At 41.1% G+C, this 16,761-nt stretch overlaps 1 protein-coding gene across 1 annotated transcript in view; it reads left to right on the plus strand.

Moving 5' to 3' along the window:
• The first annotated feature begins 309 nt into the window (after positions 1 to 309).
• The window catches only part of LOC147902188 (uncharacterized), a 35,281-nt gene continuing 18,829 nt past the window's right edge, over positions 310 to 16,761 (plus strand). Inside the window, exon 1 of the mRNA XM_087374302.1 lies at positions 310 to 658. Within this exon, the coding sequence (XP_087230428.1) occupies positions 335 to 658 (324 nt within the window). The 5' untranslated portion in view covers positions 310 to 334. The remainder of the gene's footprint in view (positions 659 to 16,761) is intronic.

Below are 16,761 nucleotides of genomic sequence, written 5' to 3' on the forward strand. Positions count from 1 at the left end.
TGCAAGTCCAGGCTCCATTGCCCTTCCACTCCCCGCTCCCTTCAGTTTTTCCACGGCAATCCTTGATGGATTGCCGTTGGAAGCCAAGTACCTCCTTGCGTTGAAGGACGGACTCCTCAGCAAAAAGGACGTGCTCCTCGGGAAAAAAGATGTACTCCTAAAACTCAAGGAGGTCGAAGTTGCGAACCTCAAGCTAGAAACAGAAACTCTTATTATGAAAGAAACTCTTATTATGAAGCTGAAGTTGGAAAAGATGCTGCTGCATCTCGAGAACCTGAGGTTGTCTAATATGATGTCCGTTAGGGGCATACTTAAAGACTTCGTGCGAGACAAGATGAGGCAGCTCAAAGTCAACAATATAAAGATAACTACCGAGGTAGGGAAACAACCGTTCAAGGAGATAGTTGAGCACAACCATGGATTTGCAAGTTGCCTCCGACAACATCTAGGAAAGCATAAGAGTGATGAAGATCTCACAGAAGCTCTCATTAATCTCTGGATGTATGGGAATCGAACCCATCATGACCTGACAATATTTGGCAGCGACATTATTTTGATCGAAGAACAGTTTGAAACTAAAATCCACCCCTTCATGTTGGTCTGCATTGGGAGGGAACTGGAGTTGGAAGTAAAGGTGCTCAACAGGAAAGGATTCGAGGCAAGTCTTGAGAGAGAGAGAGAGAGAGAGAGAGAGAGAGAGTCTCCTTCATCTGAAAAATTCTCATCCTCCTCCATTTTCTAGGGCTTGCCCTTGTGCTGCTTACGCTTTCAATTCGCCTTGCCTATGCTCCTTCATACATCATCTCTCTGGCTGCTTCTTGAGGCAGCAGTGACCCCAACTTTTCATATGAGTGGCTTGGTTTGCACTGCTTTCATTACGCTAGTTACTAATCATCTAAAGTCGTCTAAAGCTCATGTTAAGTAGTAGATTGGCTAATTGGTTCGACTTGCCCTCAATTGAGAATAGGCATTCATCAGGCGACAGATCTAAAGAACGTAGAAGCATAAACTAAAAGAAGTGAAAACCTGACGGAGAGCTTGAGCAAACCGATACTTGACAAAGGCACACCTTATTGAGCTTGAGTGTCCTTCGTCCACGTAAAAGTTAGTTGTTGGAGTGAGCACTAAAGAAATTCCAATGGGCTCTGAAATGGTGCTTTAAAAAAGGAAAGGAATGCTTGCTCTACTAGCCCCAAGATCCCCCAACCCTTCCCTTCTGAGCAGAATGTTCCAATGGATCACACTGCTCTCAGGTCCCCCTCATGAAGGTGTGTGCCCAAGTAGATCAAGGACACATACAAATCTGGAGAAGTACGCAAGAATGTACACAGCAAAATATATATATTACCATGCTCCACAACATGTCGGCATGGGCTGATACGAAAGGTCTCTGTCAAGCCCCATGTCGACAGCCAACGGGCTGATCCACTAGACAGATGTCATGCTTTCATAACTTCCCTTATCCCTCCTGCTTGCCGCTTGCCTTAGTGGTCTTCTTTTTCTTGTGATGGATGGGTATAATGAGGCCCAAGGCTTGCCTCTTTTTGAGGAGGACGACTAGTCTCTCCCCACCCTCCCTGCTGGCTGACCTGCCCTTTTTAGGGGCCCAACTTTCCAAGAGAGGGTTGACCCTGCTACATACCCGACCTCATTGCTTTGCCTATAGCTGACCAGACCAGGCATTAGGACCGACCATAGAAAGGCCGACCTGGTGCAAAATTGACCCAACCCAGGCAGCTGATGACAGGCCCTGGTCAGCCTGTTTCCTGGGCTCCCTACCCTTCATAAACCCCTCTAGGTGCCAAATCTTCCAGCCCACATGGATCCGTCTACTTTACTGCCCATGTGGCAGCCAGATCTAGAGCAAATCTGTTGTTGTCATGGGCGTATGGACATGCTGCTAGGTCTGACCTGGGTCAGTGCAACCATAGGGAGCAGGGTACGGCAGGAGGGAGGCTACAGTAGCAAAGAGAAGGCTTCAGCGAGTGTCTAGAACCAAGAGAAGGGGCAAGTAGGTCCCTATATACACCAGTGTCTGGTTGGGTCTATCACAGAACAGCCCTGGGTCTGTAAACAACCAAAAAGACCTACCAGCAGATCAGCTCAGATTACTGGTTCGTCCCTGTTCCAGTTGGCCACGCAGGGAGGGAAGGAGGGCAGCCTATAAATGGCCCCTCTTTTCTCCATTCAGAGCTTCAGACTTTCAGAAGTCATCAGCCTCGTCAAGATACCTCAGAGCACCTGTTTGTATCAATCAGGAGTAGGAGAGAGGAGCAGATCTGCCCCTCTACACTCCACCCTACAGGAAGGCATGTCTATGGTGGGTACTTGGTGCACTTTCTGAAAAGGACAATGGCAAACTAGTCTAGGGGATATTCAAGTAGAAAACGTGTTATTATGCACTCGAAAGTTTTTGGTTCGGTTCGGTTATTATACACTCCACCCTACAGGAAGGCATGTCTATGGTGGGTACTTGGTGCACTTTCTGAAAAGGACAATGGAAAACTAGTCTAGGGGATATTCAAGTAGAAAACGTGTTATTATGCACTCGAAAGTTTTCGGTTCGGTTGTGTACTTTCTGAAAAGGACAATAAAAAAACTAGTCGAGGGGATATTCAAGTAAAAGACATGGTTCTTATGCACTTGAAAGTTTCTGACACTTTTGTGCATGTCCTTCAAAGATATAGGTGAAAAGATAGGTCAAGTTAGGTCACAGGAGCAAGAATCGCATCTTCATGGGGTACATTGAGGTCACAAGATGAGGATGAACAAAAGGTGAAACAGGACCAGAAGGCTTGAAATAGCAAGCTCAGCAAGAGCAGCAGCACGATTTGCAGCAACAAAAGGAGGTCCCACAACAGACCAAGAAATTGCCACACTAGAGAAAGAAATCAGCCACAATGTAACAGCCCATAGAGAGCGCAAATGCAGCACTCATGTTGCATGTTCTAGATGAGGATGAATAAGACTTTTCAAAGTGCAAAGGCTTTTCACGCCGTCCTCTTGTGCCGGAGGTCAATAAAGAGCTACTCAGAGGAGTACATGCATGCTGTTTTTCCACTACTGTGCTATCAAACGCATGCATATTCTTCATGTTTAGTGCTTGTGCCCAAAGCCTTCTAGCAGGAGTCTTGAATGATGCATTTATCTTTTGTGAAGACAACGTTGTTTCCATCATCACACATGGCCTTTTAAGTTGAATTTTGCTAAGATTCTAACTGAGCTGAATTATAATCATGAATTTTTCTAAAGTGATGTTTTTTGAAATCTCAGTCATAAGGCAAGTGTGAATATTCTCAATTCTTCTACTACTCTTCTTACGGCTGTCTCTGCCGTACTTATTCATTTCCTTCACCTCTTCTATTCCTGAGATTGCCAATCCTAGCTAGTGGAACTAAGGTTTAATTATGAACCCCCAATAGAACACTCTCTTGTAACCAGCATTTGGACGGGGGGATAAGACAGTCATGGAACTCAACTGCCCTGCGCACACGCACACACCCACCCCAATCCTTTTTAGGTCAGTAGGCAAATTAAATAATAAATGAGTTTCCCTTGTAGAAAGTATGAATGGCTGTGTGTGTGTGTGTGTGTGTGTGTGAGAGAGAGAGAGAGAGAGAGAGAGAGAGAGAGTGTGTGTGTGTGTGAGAGCAAGAGAGAGAGAGAGAGAGAGAGAGAGAGAGATTGACTTTTGGTTTTGCAACATTGGTTTTGGTTGCAGGAGGTTCATTTACCCCAAAAATGTGTGTGTGTGTGTTTCACCCAAAAAAAGTGTGTGTGTTTTTCACCAAAAAAATGTGTGGGTGTGTGTGTGTGTGTGTGAGAGAGAGAGAGAGAGAGAGAGAGAGAGAATGTGTGTGTGTGTGTGTGAGAGAGAGAGCTGAGGTGAGGAGCTGCTGCAGCCCGCCCCGAAGAACCCTGCCTACATGGCCTGATTTCATGCCCCAGGACCTGCTGTAATTCAGTCGCACCTGCCCCCTCCCTCCCCATGCTTTGCTTTGTCAAATTTCCCTCACTTGTTGCAGAATTTCTGATCGCAATTCTCTGTTTTTGCTGCCTGCCCCTTGTTCTTCTTCGAATCAGCCTTTGCTCTGTCTGCAACCACTCGTCCCCTTTCCCTTCCTTCTTAGCTTTAATTTTCCCTATCCAACTCTTCCTGTTTTATACCTCGCTTTTTTCTGCCCCTCCTTTTGTCCATAAACTTCTCCTTCTCAAATGGCTTCCATACAAACCGATGCTGCTCTTACAACACATGCTAGAAAGGACTGCAATCTAGAGGCAAAAAGAAGATGCACAGACTCCGATTGTGGTGAAATCGACATGGATGCTGAAGCAAAATATGTCTTTGACACTTTGAAAGATGACTTCCACCAATCACGTCAAGATTGGGGTAAGCCTGTGCCACAGGTGACATACAAGATGAGGCTTCTGGTCGAACCTCTCAGAAAATTGGCTCAAACTGCAGTAATCATTTTCTTTCCAGGAAAGATTCCCTCTGCAAATGATGTAGCACAATGGATTCAATCCATTCTGGGCGGATGCTATGTAGAGGGAGTGTACTTTGCTTCCCGCAGCTTTTATGAGATACACCTAACAGATGCTGTGCAAAAGCAGAGATTGCTTGAGTTGTCTCCTCTGTTTTACGGTAGACAGATGGTTCATGCCATGCCATGGTCGCCAAACAAAGATTATCAGAGCCTTGTTCGACACCATTGTCCAGTCTGGGTGGAGGTGGTCAATTTTCCAGACTACATGAGACATGAATTGCCTGCACTGGCAGCAGCCTTGGGCCAAGTGATTCGCCCACCCCGTCCTACAGGAAATCGAAACAGGTTTTGTGTATTATGGGGCATAGATATCCCCACTCCTTCCTCCATTGCAGTGGAGGTTGGACTGCCAATGGGACAGAAATGTTTTGAACTGAAATGGGGGATTTTTGCAGGTGCTTGCTTTTCATGCCACAAGTTTGGCCATGTGGCTTCTGAGTGCCCTACTGTATTGCATCCTCCCCCACCTGCTGCCATTCCCCCTTCACAGAATCAGCCCGCTCCAAAGCAAGACAATCCTCCGCTGAAGAACATGGCAATAATGTTGCCAAGAATGGTAAATTGATTGCACAGATGCCTGCAACAGAAAGAGGGAAAGATGAAGGTAAGGAGAAAGCCAAGGATATTGATAATGATAATTTCCAACAGTCCAAGAAAGTTTTGAGGTAGAGGCCTCTTCAGTCTCGACACTGGGATGCGGCAGCCCCTACCCCTGGTCAAGCCTCCACTTCAGCCCCCTCCCCAATCCTTCAAAACTGGGCTGCAATCCTTTAAAAAAATATTCGACTTTGTGAGTCAGAAGATGCATTGGCCTTTCACATTGAAAAAGAAGGGCTACAGCCTATGATGGCAGATGCATAGACTTTTATGTCTGTATATTCTGGGTTTCTGATTCTTGTATATACTCCTATGTTTCACACTATTACTTCTATTACTTTCAATGTGCAAGGCCTCTTCAATCCTTCTAAGTGGAGGCTACTTTGGAATTATGTATTGACTAGGCAGCCAGATGTTCTCTGCTTGCAGGAGCATAATCAACATTCCATGGCTGGTCAAGCTGGTTTTTTTGGGGGCTATGATATCTTTTATGCGGGTACTAAGGATTTCTCGGGCATTTGCATGTTGATCCGCCATGATTTACAGCCTATGCTTGCCTTTAATGATCCTCTTGGCAGATGGATGGTTGTACAGACATGTATCCAAGGAGAAATCTATGAATTTGCAGGTGTATATGCCTCTCAGTCTTCTACAATAAGGGCTGCCATGTGGGAATCTATTGCATCCTATCCATGGAGGTCGGTTGCCTTTCTTGGAGGAGATTTTAATAATGCCCCCTTGGCCAGGGATAATACCATAGGCCGATCACATATGCTTCAGATAGAAAAGAGACAGTGCGCTCACCTTATGGCAGAGACTAAAGTAGAGGATTTATGGTCAACTTTGGAGCATGCTATGCCGGGCTGCACTTATCATCACAATGCTTTGCACAATTATTGGGCCAGGTTGGATAGATGGTATTTATTCAATGCCCAACAGTTTTCCGAATTTACTCTCAAACTCACTCTGGATCATCCATTGTCACTCTTAGATCATGCTCCGTTGTGGATGACCCTAAGCTTTGGTCTACCCACAGATGATCTGCCTGCACACACCATCCGTCTCAAATATATTAATGCAACATATATTACAGTCACCGCGGAGGCATGTGATTGCATGCCGGACTTGCATGGAGTTATTTTTGGGACAAGACAATATTGAATTATTTTTCAGTGCTATTAATTACCATTCGCCACGGTGGCATGAGATTAAATACAAGATTATTATTCTATAATTGGATGGGCTTGCATGCCAGTAATTATTTTTGGGGCAAATCAAGCAATCTAAATTGGCATGCATGTGCGATTTAATACCGAGTCACTGGTGTGGTGGCTCCTTCATGATTATTTGGATGTCCACGTTATTTTTAGTGCAGTTAATTACCAGTAACCGTGATGGCATGGTCTTGCAAGTGATTATTTTTGGAAAAAAACAATTCTCAATTATTGTTAGTGTAGTCTCACTGGAGAAAACATAGCGGCTCAGGATTCTATAATTGGACAGGCTTGCATGCCACCAATTATTTTTGGGGTAAAACAAGCAATCTAGTCGTCCCACTCACCATGTGCCCTTACCTTTAATGAGAAGGTCGAATTTTCCTATTTTGAAAGGCCTTTTGATGAAGCTTTGCATGACAAAGAATGTCTACAAAATACAACACTGCATGGGCGTCTAGGCATGCGATTAATTGGTGGCTCAAATTTTGATTAATTGAAGATGGATCATGATTTTTGGATTGCACCACTAGGCCTCCAGTCATCGTGCTTGCTCAAACTTTGATTAATTTAAGGTGGCTTATTAAGATGGCTCATGATTATTTGGATGACGCCACCAGGCCTCCAGTCATCGTGCTTGCTCAAACTTTGATTAATTTAAGATGGCTTATTAAGATGGATCATGATTATTTGGATGGCACCACTAAGCCTCCAATCACTACACTAGCTCGGATTTTGTTTAATTTAAGGTGGCTTATTACGATGGATTTTACTTAATTTAAGATGGCTTATTACGATGGCCCATGATTATCTCGATGGCACCACTAGGCCTCCAATCATCGCAATGGCTCAAATTTTGATTAATTTAAGGTGGCCCATTAATATTAGAGTGCCACTGTTACTATTTAACCATGGCCATGAACATGATTTGGCTACTTTGCTCTCATCCGGCCCTGCTCTTCTACTTTGCTCCATGCTGCCTTCTCCAGCTCTCATCTGCCTCTGATTGGATACCTTGCTCCATGATCCCTCCTCTAGCTCTCATCCACTCATCCTCTCCCTTGATCATCTGCTCCATTGCTCACCCTTGATCATCTGCCTTTGATTGGCTACCTTGCTCCATGATCCCTCCTCTAGCTCTCATCCACTCATCTGCTCCCTTGATCACCTACTCCATTGCTCACCCACGCTTTTCACCATGCCAAGAACTAAAAGAAACATAGCCAATATTACTACCACCTCTGATACAACATGATTCCAATCTTGTCTTATTTCTCATACAAGGTCATTGTGTTTGCACTTGCCATTTTGGGCTCTAAGGCTCTCGGCAATGGTGGTTCAGTTTTTATAAATGTAACCTTTTTTGTTCAATCTTTGCTCCAGGAGGCTCTTAGCAACAGTTGAAGAGTTGTTAGTTTAGATAGACTCTCTTTGGATGCAGATGTAATATCTTTTGTTTAATTTTTTCTAAGGATGTAATCTTTTGGGCTCCAAGGCTCTTAGAAATTTTTGATTTTTTATAAATGTAATCTCTTTTGTTTAATTTTTGCTCCATGAGGCTCTAATCAACTGCTAAGTTAGTTTGTAGATGTAATCTCTTTTGTCCAATTTTTGCTTAACGAGGCTCTCAGTAATTACCGAGTTATTACAAATTGTCTTTGCATGTAATCTCTTTGTTAACATTTGCTCGCAGCAATGCCTGAGTTGTTGTACTTGCCGGGTGTAATCTCTTTTAAGTTTCAACTTTAATATAAAAAATATTATTATCAGTGTCATTACTGGTAGTAGTCATTGTTGGTACCTTTCATTGCTGGTTTGCAGTCATTGCATAATCAATTGGTGCACAAGGAAGAACATTTTCCTTGGCTTTAGGATTAACTACAAGCAGCACCAAAATAGTTCCAAGAATGAGTGCAGTGGTTGCAAGGAAATACAATTTTTGTTGGTTTATGATTATCTGTAACCCACACTAAAATAGAACCAACATGGTGGTTACACAAGGAAACACGTTTTCCTTTGTTTAGGATTAACTTTAAATTGAAGAAAAGTTTGCTTCATTTAGGATTAATTTTTGAATGAAGGAAAATGCTTAACTTTATGCAAGCACCTTACTAAAATAGAATTAGCACAGCTATTGCAAGGAAATATATTTTTTGTGGTTTAGGATTAACTGCAAATAGAACCAATAGGAAAATACATTTTCCTTCATTTAGGATTAACTTTTAACCACTTATTTTAATGAACAATTGTGGGACTCCAACGTGGGTCTCATGTGACAATGTGAATACATTTTCTTTGGTTTAATAGGAGTATCTACAGCCACCTCAAAGAACTAGCGTGGTGGTCGCATGAAGCCAATGTTATGAGATTTTGACGTGAGAGGCCATCCCATGATACGGAGAACAGAGAGAGACGTCTCCTACTCAAAAGAAAGGAAGAAGTTTGAAAATAGGGTTTGAGCAAGAGAAACTCGAAATGCTGCTCAGAAATGAGGGATCAGGAAGATAAATGAGAGGATATGAGAGGAGTGTGATAGTTAGATGGGAGGATTTGTTTTCAGAAAAAATGGTGCAAGTTTGGTTGAGAAACTAGTGTTTTTAGTTTGGTTATAGTTCAAAAACGTGATGAGAGAGTTGAGGCAGTAGGTGGGAGGTCTACATCAAACTTTGGACCATTTGAATAAATTACAGGAAAGTCAAGCCATTTCCAATATTCTATTGCCCTCCACTATCCAATATTTTACTCATTTTATTCACGTTATCCTTCCATGTAACCAGCCCAAGGGCTCTCTTACAAGGGCCCCTTTTAAGTCCATAAATTTTTTAATGTTTCTTATGGGAAATGGTTTTTGGGATTTCATCAATGAAGATGAGCAGGAACCTATTCCTAAGATTCATAATCTGCAATAGCAAGTGCAAGCCTTCAAATCGTGGCATGAGAGAGCTAGGAAAGCTATATATTGGCTATCTCTAAGTTTTTTTTAATGATGCAATGATTATGCATATGAAGTGATCACAATATTTGGCGAGGATATCTAGGCTTGTGATAAGGAGGGTGTATTGGAAAAAGGATAAAGAAGGTTGAGTATCAAGTTTAATTTGAATTCCAAAAGTGACTACTTGATCCATGGATTGAAAGAGACAAAGTTTGCATTTGGGATCAAAAGCCCAACCAACAAGAATCCATAACCTCTCAAGGAATCCTTAAATTCAGTGCCCTCGTGAAACTACCATGCCATATGGGTAGATGATAGGACAAACGGTAGACAATCTGATGTACAAAAATGTAGCACAGAGACTTAGTGCACAAAGGAGGGCAAAACTGCTCATGTAGTGACATGTGTTAAGCTTTCAGGTGTTCAAAATAGCAAGTCTTAATAGATTGCATCTCATTATTATGCCAATTAGGCAATCATTATGCCAAGTAAAGTTTTAACACCCAAAACTTATCACCCACCAGTGTGTCGCCTTGTGGCCCCAAAAATTGCCCCTAAAATAGTTTTTTGATTGGCTACACCCGATTGTGCATTGACCCCTTGCATATTTTGTAAATGAAATGAGACAGATCATGGAGGATGATAGAGAATATTATGCCATGTCATGGATGTGATAGACCATGAGCATTGTTTTTTACAAGGACATTTTTTAAAGATTGGAGAAATTTCTATGTTGATAAGAAATACTTTGTCATACATGTGCTCCATAGAAATTTTCCTATACTAGAGTACCTATAGTTTGATAGAAGGTGGATGTTAGACCGCATGCAAGCAATGATGGTTTACCATAGATTAGATATTTGAGATGCTGTGAAAGAGAGACTACCACATCCTTTGTTGTATGTGGAGCCTGATCTTTTCTTTTGGAGGTTGCTTTGGCGGTGCTTCGAACCTAAGCATATTTATACCCATTTTATGAAGGGGAGATGTAGGGGGGAAATGCCCCCCCCTAGGACTGCTGTCCTAGTACCCTAGACAAGGTGGATGAGATAAAGTGTATAGCACATCATTGGGAAGGTCTCTATTACATCATAAGATGTTTGATGAAGACCCTACTTGGTAACAGGCTATAGAGGAAGACCCTGAGTCCTTTTACAGGTTTGAAGAACCACAGTTTGAAGGTCGAGAACCAATTGGCCACAGGATGTGGCCGGATTTACTGCTTTCTTGTCCATAGAGGTGAAAATGCCCATAGCATCCCTATTAAGAGGGAACCCCATCCTTTGGAGAGAGATCTCCAATTGGATGAATGTACAGATGGTCACCCCAGAAGAGGTGGCTACCAGGTTATTTGAAGCTCTAGTTGAAGAGACAAATTTGATGAAGATAACTGTCAATAAGCTAGGTCAATAATTTGACAGTGATGACACAAATGCTTGTGATTCTCATATTTGGCCAAAATAAGAAGGCCATGGCCATATTGGATGGTGGATAGCATCAGCATTGTCACAAAGCAATGCTAGGTGAGATGGGAAAAGCTTGAAATGGAGAGCACCAACCTAATTGTAAAAATAGTCAATGGTGCTACTGCTCAGCTAGTGGGAGTCCTAAAGGACATAAAGATCAAGACCTTTGGTCTCACCTACCCGGTTTGGTTTACAGTGATGGACTTCCACAGTCAGTTGAATGGCTATGATGTCATCCTAGGAAGACCCTTTATGCATGCTGTAGGTCTAGTCCATGACTCGGCCTTGAATAATTTATTTGTGCAAGGATGAGAAAATTGTGAAGGTTAACATACAAATCTAGAAAGCCTAGTCCATGACCGGCAATCTATTTGCGGCCAACTCAGGCACTACCCAAAGGATTGCACCCATCAATGTGTTCCAAGGTTGTAATAAGAATGACATGGGAGAGGATTGAGATGAGCATGGTAAGCTCCATTGCCAGAATGTGAATTCTCTCAAAATCGGATGCATGTCCTAGCAACCATAGATATGGTCGCTTGAATTGGTCATCAGGAGCAATGCGCACTTGGTTATAGCCACTAAAGCCATCCAAGAAACTATATATCTTGGCGGATCCAGCCCCCTTTTCCAACACTATTTCTATTAGGGGTAAGGGATAGTGATCCCTGATTGTGGCATCATTCACATTCTTTAAGTTAACAGGCATCCTTAGCTTCTTGTTGCATTTAGGCATGATGATGATGGGTGAAACACAATTATTGTGCGCTATCTCATGAATGAATCCTCCATCTAAGAGTTTTTCTAGTTTTTCATAAACCATGGTGCCATCTTTTGGATTTTTTCTGTATGGTCCACATACCTCAAGGTGGGCACCTTCCCTAATAGGTATCGTGTGTACTGCCACTTCTGGTGAAATTTCCTTCAATTCCTTGTATGACCATGCTAGGCAATCTTGGTATTTCATTAGGAGTTCTTTTAGATTTGTTTCATCTTCTTGTGTGAGATGTTTCCCAATGAATACCAATTTCTCTTCCTCCCCCTCAAGGGCAAGGTTTATTGCTCTAGTCTTCGCTGGTCCCTCATAGATTGGAGTCTGTCCAATGTTATCAAATTCTTTCATTTTAAATTGTCTTACTAGTCTTAGCATTGCTATGGGGACACTACCACTGGTGTAGTTCTTGAAGTACTCTATAGTTCTTGAAGTACTCTGGTACTTCATGAAGATCAGCCTCAGATGATGTTGAACTAGTCGTACATGGGCTATGGTTGCTGAGTGGGGTAGAAGCATTAATCCATTTTTGAGGATCTTGTGGACTTTCTTTTTTGGATTATCATTATCAATATTCATTTGCACATGTGGCTTAAACTTCCGAACATTTTTATGTTGGGAATTATGGGGTACCTTTTCCACTTGAAAAGTATTCCCAAGTAATGATTCATCTATTGTGCATACTCCTTCAAGTCCATTAGGGGACCATTCAAAAGGAGGTGGCTCAGATTTTGGAAGAGATGACTTGGTAAGATTCAACTCTACAATTCTAGTTTGGACTCGTTCAAACTTATTAAAGTGGTCAGCTTTGGCTTTGTGGCGATGTTCTCCGTCGGTTTTCTTGTGGGATCTTCTGCTATTATTTAGATTTGGAGTTTAGACTTTGGGAAATTTGACAACCATTAGGGCATGGAGAATGGCTAAATCATTGTCAAAGACATGGTCCTCTAACTGAGCTTTTTTAGCCTCTATTTCAAGGTCCCAAAGAAAATCCGAGTCCTTATTGTCATTGATAGCTTCTTCAGGATCACTATTCCATTCAAGGTCAACCATAAAGAATGGCACTTCTGGATCTATTGGTTCTTCATGGATGAGTGGAGGTTTTACCTACATGACCTTAGCATCAATTTGTGAGAAGACTGGATCTAGTGTATGGTAGTTGTCAATGGTTGCCAATGCTTGGATCTAATTTTTGACATTGCTTTGTGTATCTCCAGCTAAGGCATGTTGTTTGTAAGAGGACTGACTTGCTTGAGATTGTCAATCTATCAGTTCCCCAATCATGGAGGACTGATGCTTCACACAACCAAGGATGTCCAAGCAAGATTTGATAAGATTTCTTAGGGACATCCAAGATTGTGTGCTGAAGACTAAAATGGATTCTTGCTACTTTTGTGGATACTCCATCCACTATACCCAAGGTATTTGCACGTGAATCATCTACAAGGCGTATGTTAAAATGAGAATTTTGCATTGTTGTGAGACCCCATTCATCATAGAGATCCTTGGATTGGACATTCACACTTGCTCCACCATTTATATTGTCATATGCCATAATAGCCCGATGACTTTACAAGTTGTTGGTGGAATTCTTATGGATAGAAGAGTACGACCAAGACTTTGAGCTTTTAAAGTGGTGCCTAATCATAGCACCCACCCTTATATCTCCCAATTGGGATATTGGTTTTCTTGTTCATACTGATGGCTCCAAGCATGCAATTGGGAGTGTGATTTTCCAACCTAGTAAACATAAGAAAGACTACCAATTCTACTTTGCCAGTCAACAACTCAATGATTCAGAGATCAACTATACCACCACAAAAAGAGAAGCCTTGCAATGGTGTATAGTGTTAAGGAATTTTGACACTATTTATTGGCAAATGAGTTTGCCTTCTACACCGACCATCAAGCATTGCTTTATCTTGTGAACCGTCCATGTACAACAAGAAGAAGAACCAAATGGCTCCTCTTGCTTCAAGAACTCAATTTTAAACTAGTGGTTTGCAAAGGTTCCCAACACTACATTTCCGATCACATGTCTCAAGTCAAGTCGGGAGGAGTAGAAGATAACTTGCTAGATGCCACACTATTTCCAATAGATGTTGTTTCAGATTGGTATGTAGATATCATTAGATACTTAATGACAGGCAGACCCCTGCCAGAATTGTGATTTGTTGAAGCTAGAAAACACATAATCAAATCTGCACCCTATCAACTCATAGTCAACCAACTCTATAAAATGGAAAAATATCACATCTTGCACAAATGTGTCATGCCACATGAAATCCCACTCATCATTTGTGAAGCGAATGAAGGCATTGCAGGAAGACACTTTGCAGGCAAAACAACATCAAGAAAAATCCTCTTAGCAAGATATTGGTGGCTAACCGTTTGGGCATATGCTTACGACTATGCCAAAACTTATGATGTATGTCAAAGAACCATCAAACCCTAACACAAGGATTTCAACCCCCTAACAACAATTACTGCTTAGCAACCATTTGAAAAATGGGGGATTGACTTCGTGGGACTCATACATCCAGCCGCAAAGGGAACACAAGCATGCTACATCATTGTGGCCATAGACTACTTCACAAAGTGGGTTGAAGCAATAAGAAAAGAAGATGCCAGAAGCACAACAAAGTTCTTGTATGAAAATGTCATTACATGATTTGGATTACCCATTGAAATTGTGTTAGATAGAAGCACACATTTTGTCAATGAGGTAATCCAAGAACTTTTGTCTTGCTTTATGGTGATCCATAGAAAAAGCACACCTTACTATCCCCAAGGCAATGGAGAGGATTACCAAAAAGCGAGCGGAGAAGAGCGAGCAGTCCCAAATAAGCGAGCAAGATTAAATAGGTTTCAAGCAAGCGAGAACCTCATCCAGCATCTTATTTCTCTTAATATCATTGGAACAATTGATGTGATCATAAGCAAATTAAACATATTCCAACAATGAAGGCATGCTTGAAACTCACAATTAACTTCTCTTTCATCCCCATACTATCACATTTGAGTCATTGTGGAGAGGTAGAGACACAACAATACATAAAATTTGCGATAAAAAAAGAAAACACTACTCAGATTGAACATCCACACAGCAAGATAATGACAGATCACAAGGTAGAATATATGACTGAAAATATGTAAACATGATCATGTGCTACATATACATATCATGTCTTTTATGCTTGCAGAAGATCATCCATACATTCCTATGTAATTTGGACAATACCATGCTTTGAAAAATTTAGGGAGCCAAAAAAGGATTTTAGCCCTCCATACTTTTATTATGACCAATGTCTGAATGATAGTTCTATCGAAACTGGAATGAATGCATCTAAACCACTATGTTGATTGCTCATCCAGTATCCTGTAGACTATTATGTTAAACTCAATACGTGACCACAAACTCAAGCATAAGAGGAGCATGATTCAAGTGAAATAATTGGCAAAGACACTCTGTAACTAGTATCTTGCTGCATCTAACGAAAAATATGCACCACGCGTCAACAAGCTTCTATTTCCACCCATATAAGCAAACTCGTATCTTGTAGTATGAAAAACTTTAAGGAAAACATTGCACTTAATGCATCAATTAAGCCAGTGACCACTCATCAAGCACAATCGAACAATCATCAAGGAAAGTCTAGTCAAGCAAGTTGAAGCAAAAAACCAAATATCTATTTGGATCTATGCCGTGGTGTATCCGCCAACCATGAGTAGCAAAAGAACCTATGAAAAAAGCAAAATAGGGATTATGCCACTCTACCATGATCACTTCCATGCTACAAATAAGGGAATACATAGTCATTTTAGGGTACCTTTAGGGTTCATTCCCAACCACTAAAAGGAGAGCCAATGCTATCTATTTGTATTCATAAAATCTTTATGAACATTATCATGTTCAATATAAGGATAGGAGCCAGCTCAATGGGTAGTCTTAAACAAGTATTTAACTATTCGAATTTTAACCTTATGTAAAAGCTTTTTTTTAAACACAAAGTAAAACTTGATTATACATATAGACAGGAATCAGGTCACCATTGTCAGTATGTATTTAGTAATTAAGTTGAAAATATTCCCTTAGAAAAGTGTCATAGCTCAATCAACATAGTACCCATATTATATATCCAAAATTTACAAGATCTCATTCATACCATTAGAATGTTTTCATCACTTGTCATAAGTACTAACCTCAATTGGCATTATGTATTTGGGTCAGAATAGTTTTTAGTATAGGATATAATGGAGCAATACATTTATGTAATATCTAGTGATCATAGTTTCTAATATAGGATAAAATGGCGCATAGAGTAATGTTGTCATTCAAAAATGATAATATACCTTCTTTGACCATATACAAGTATCATGCATTCATAAAAAAAGTTAGTCATAAACTGCAATATAATGTGTCCATAATGCATGTACATTAAATATTCACACGTTAGAATGTGAGAAAGGGAATAATTTAATTATGAAATCAGGGATCAATGTAGGAAATGGTCTTCTATGCACACATGTATGCTAAGGGTCCATCTAATGTGTATCCAATGAATAGCTTGGGGGTATTATTTTTGGAGGGGGGAAGCATAAGAATGGCAACACGTTAATGCGCTGTCATTTTTTGTGCTTTTGCCACCCAAAACAAGACTTGCAAAGCCCTTGCTTAAGCTTGAATGAGCCTCTTGATTTTGGGGGTGTAATGGTCGAAAATGGCAGTGTGTTAAGCCATTTTCGACCATTATGCCCCCAAAATCAAGAGGCTCATTCAAGCTTAAGCAAGGGCTTTGCAAGTCCAGTAAATGAAATCAATTAAATTAGGAATTGGCAAACTCAATTTGGGAATGGTCAGAAATACTTTGTCTTTGAATAATGCCTTGGATCATGGGATGGGGTTGCATGAACTTGCTGCCTGTGATGACGAATGGTTCTGCCCTCGACTAAAGGTGACGTGTGTAGTAGTAAAAGGATAGCCCTCATGGAATCTTAAAGGGTCTTGATTTTGGCCATGATTTGCACATTCTAGCACTTGAGCCATACATCAATTTCCAACACTTGAGGCATATAGTGGCTTTGCCCACGCAATGTTTCTAGCTACAATCCAAGCATCAAGCAATCTCATATTCTATATCCAGAGACATCATGAGGGGTAGAGCCTCTTTTTGGTAGTCTCACTAGTAATATGTATTGAAAAAAAAATGTATTCAATTATTATATTCTT

This window comes from Dipteris shenzhenensis, chromosome 5 (assembly GCF_047967505.1).
Source record: "Dipteris shenzhenensis isolate YYH24624 ecotype China chromosome 5, Dip_SZ_1.0, whole genome shotgun sequence".
Taxonomy (NCBI): domain Eukaryota; kingdom Viridiplantae; phylum Streptophyta; class Polypodiopsida; order Gleicheniales; family Dipteridaceae; genus Dipteris; species Dipteris shenzhenensis.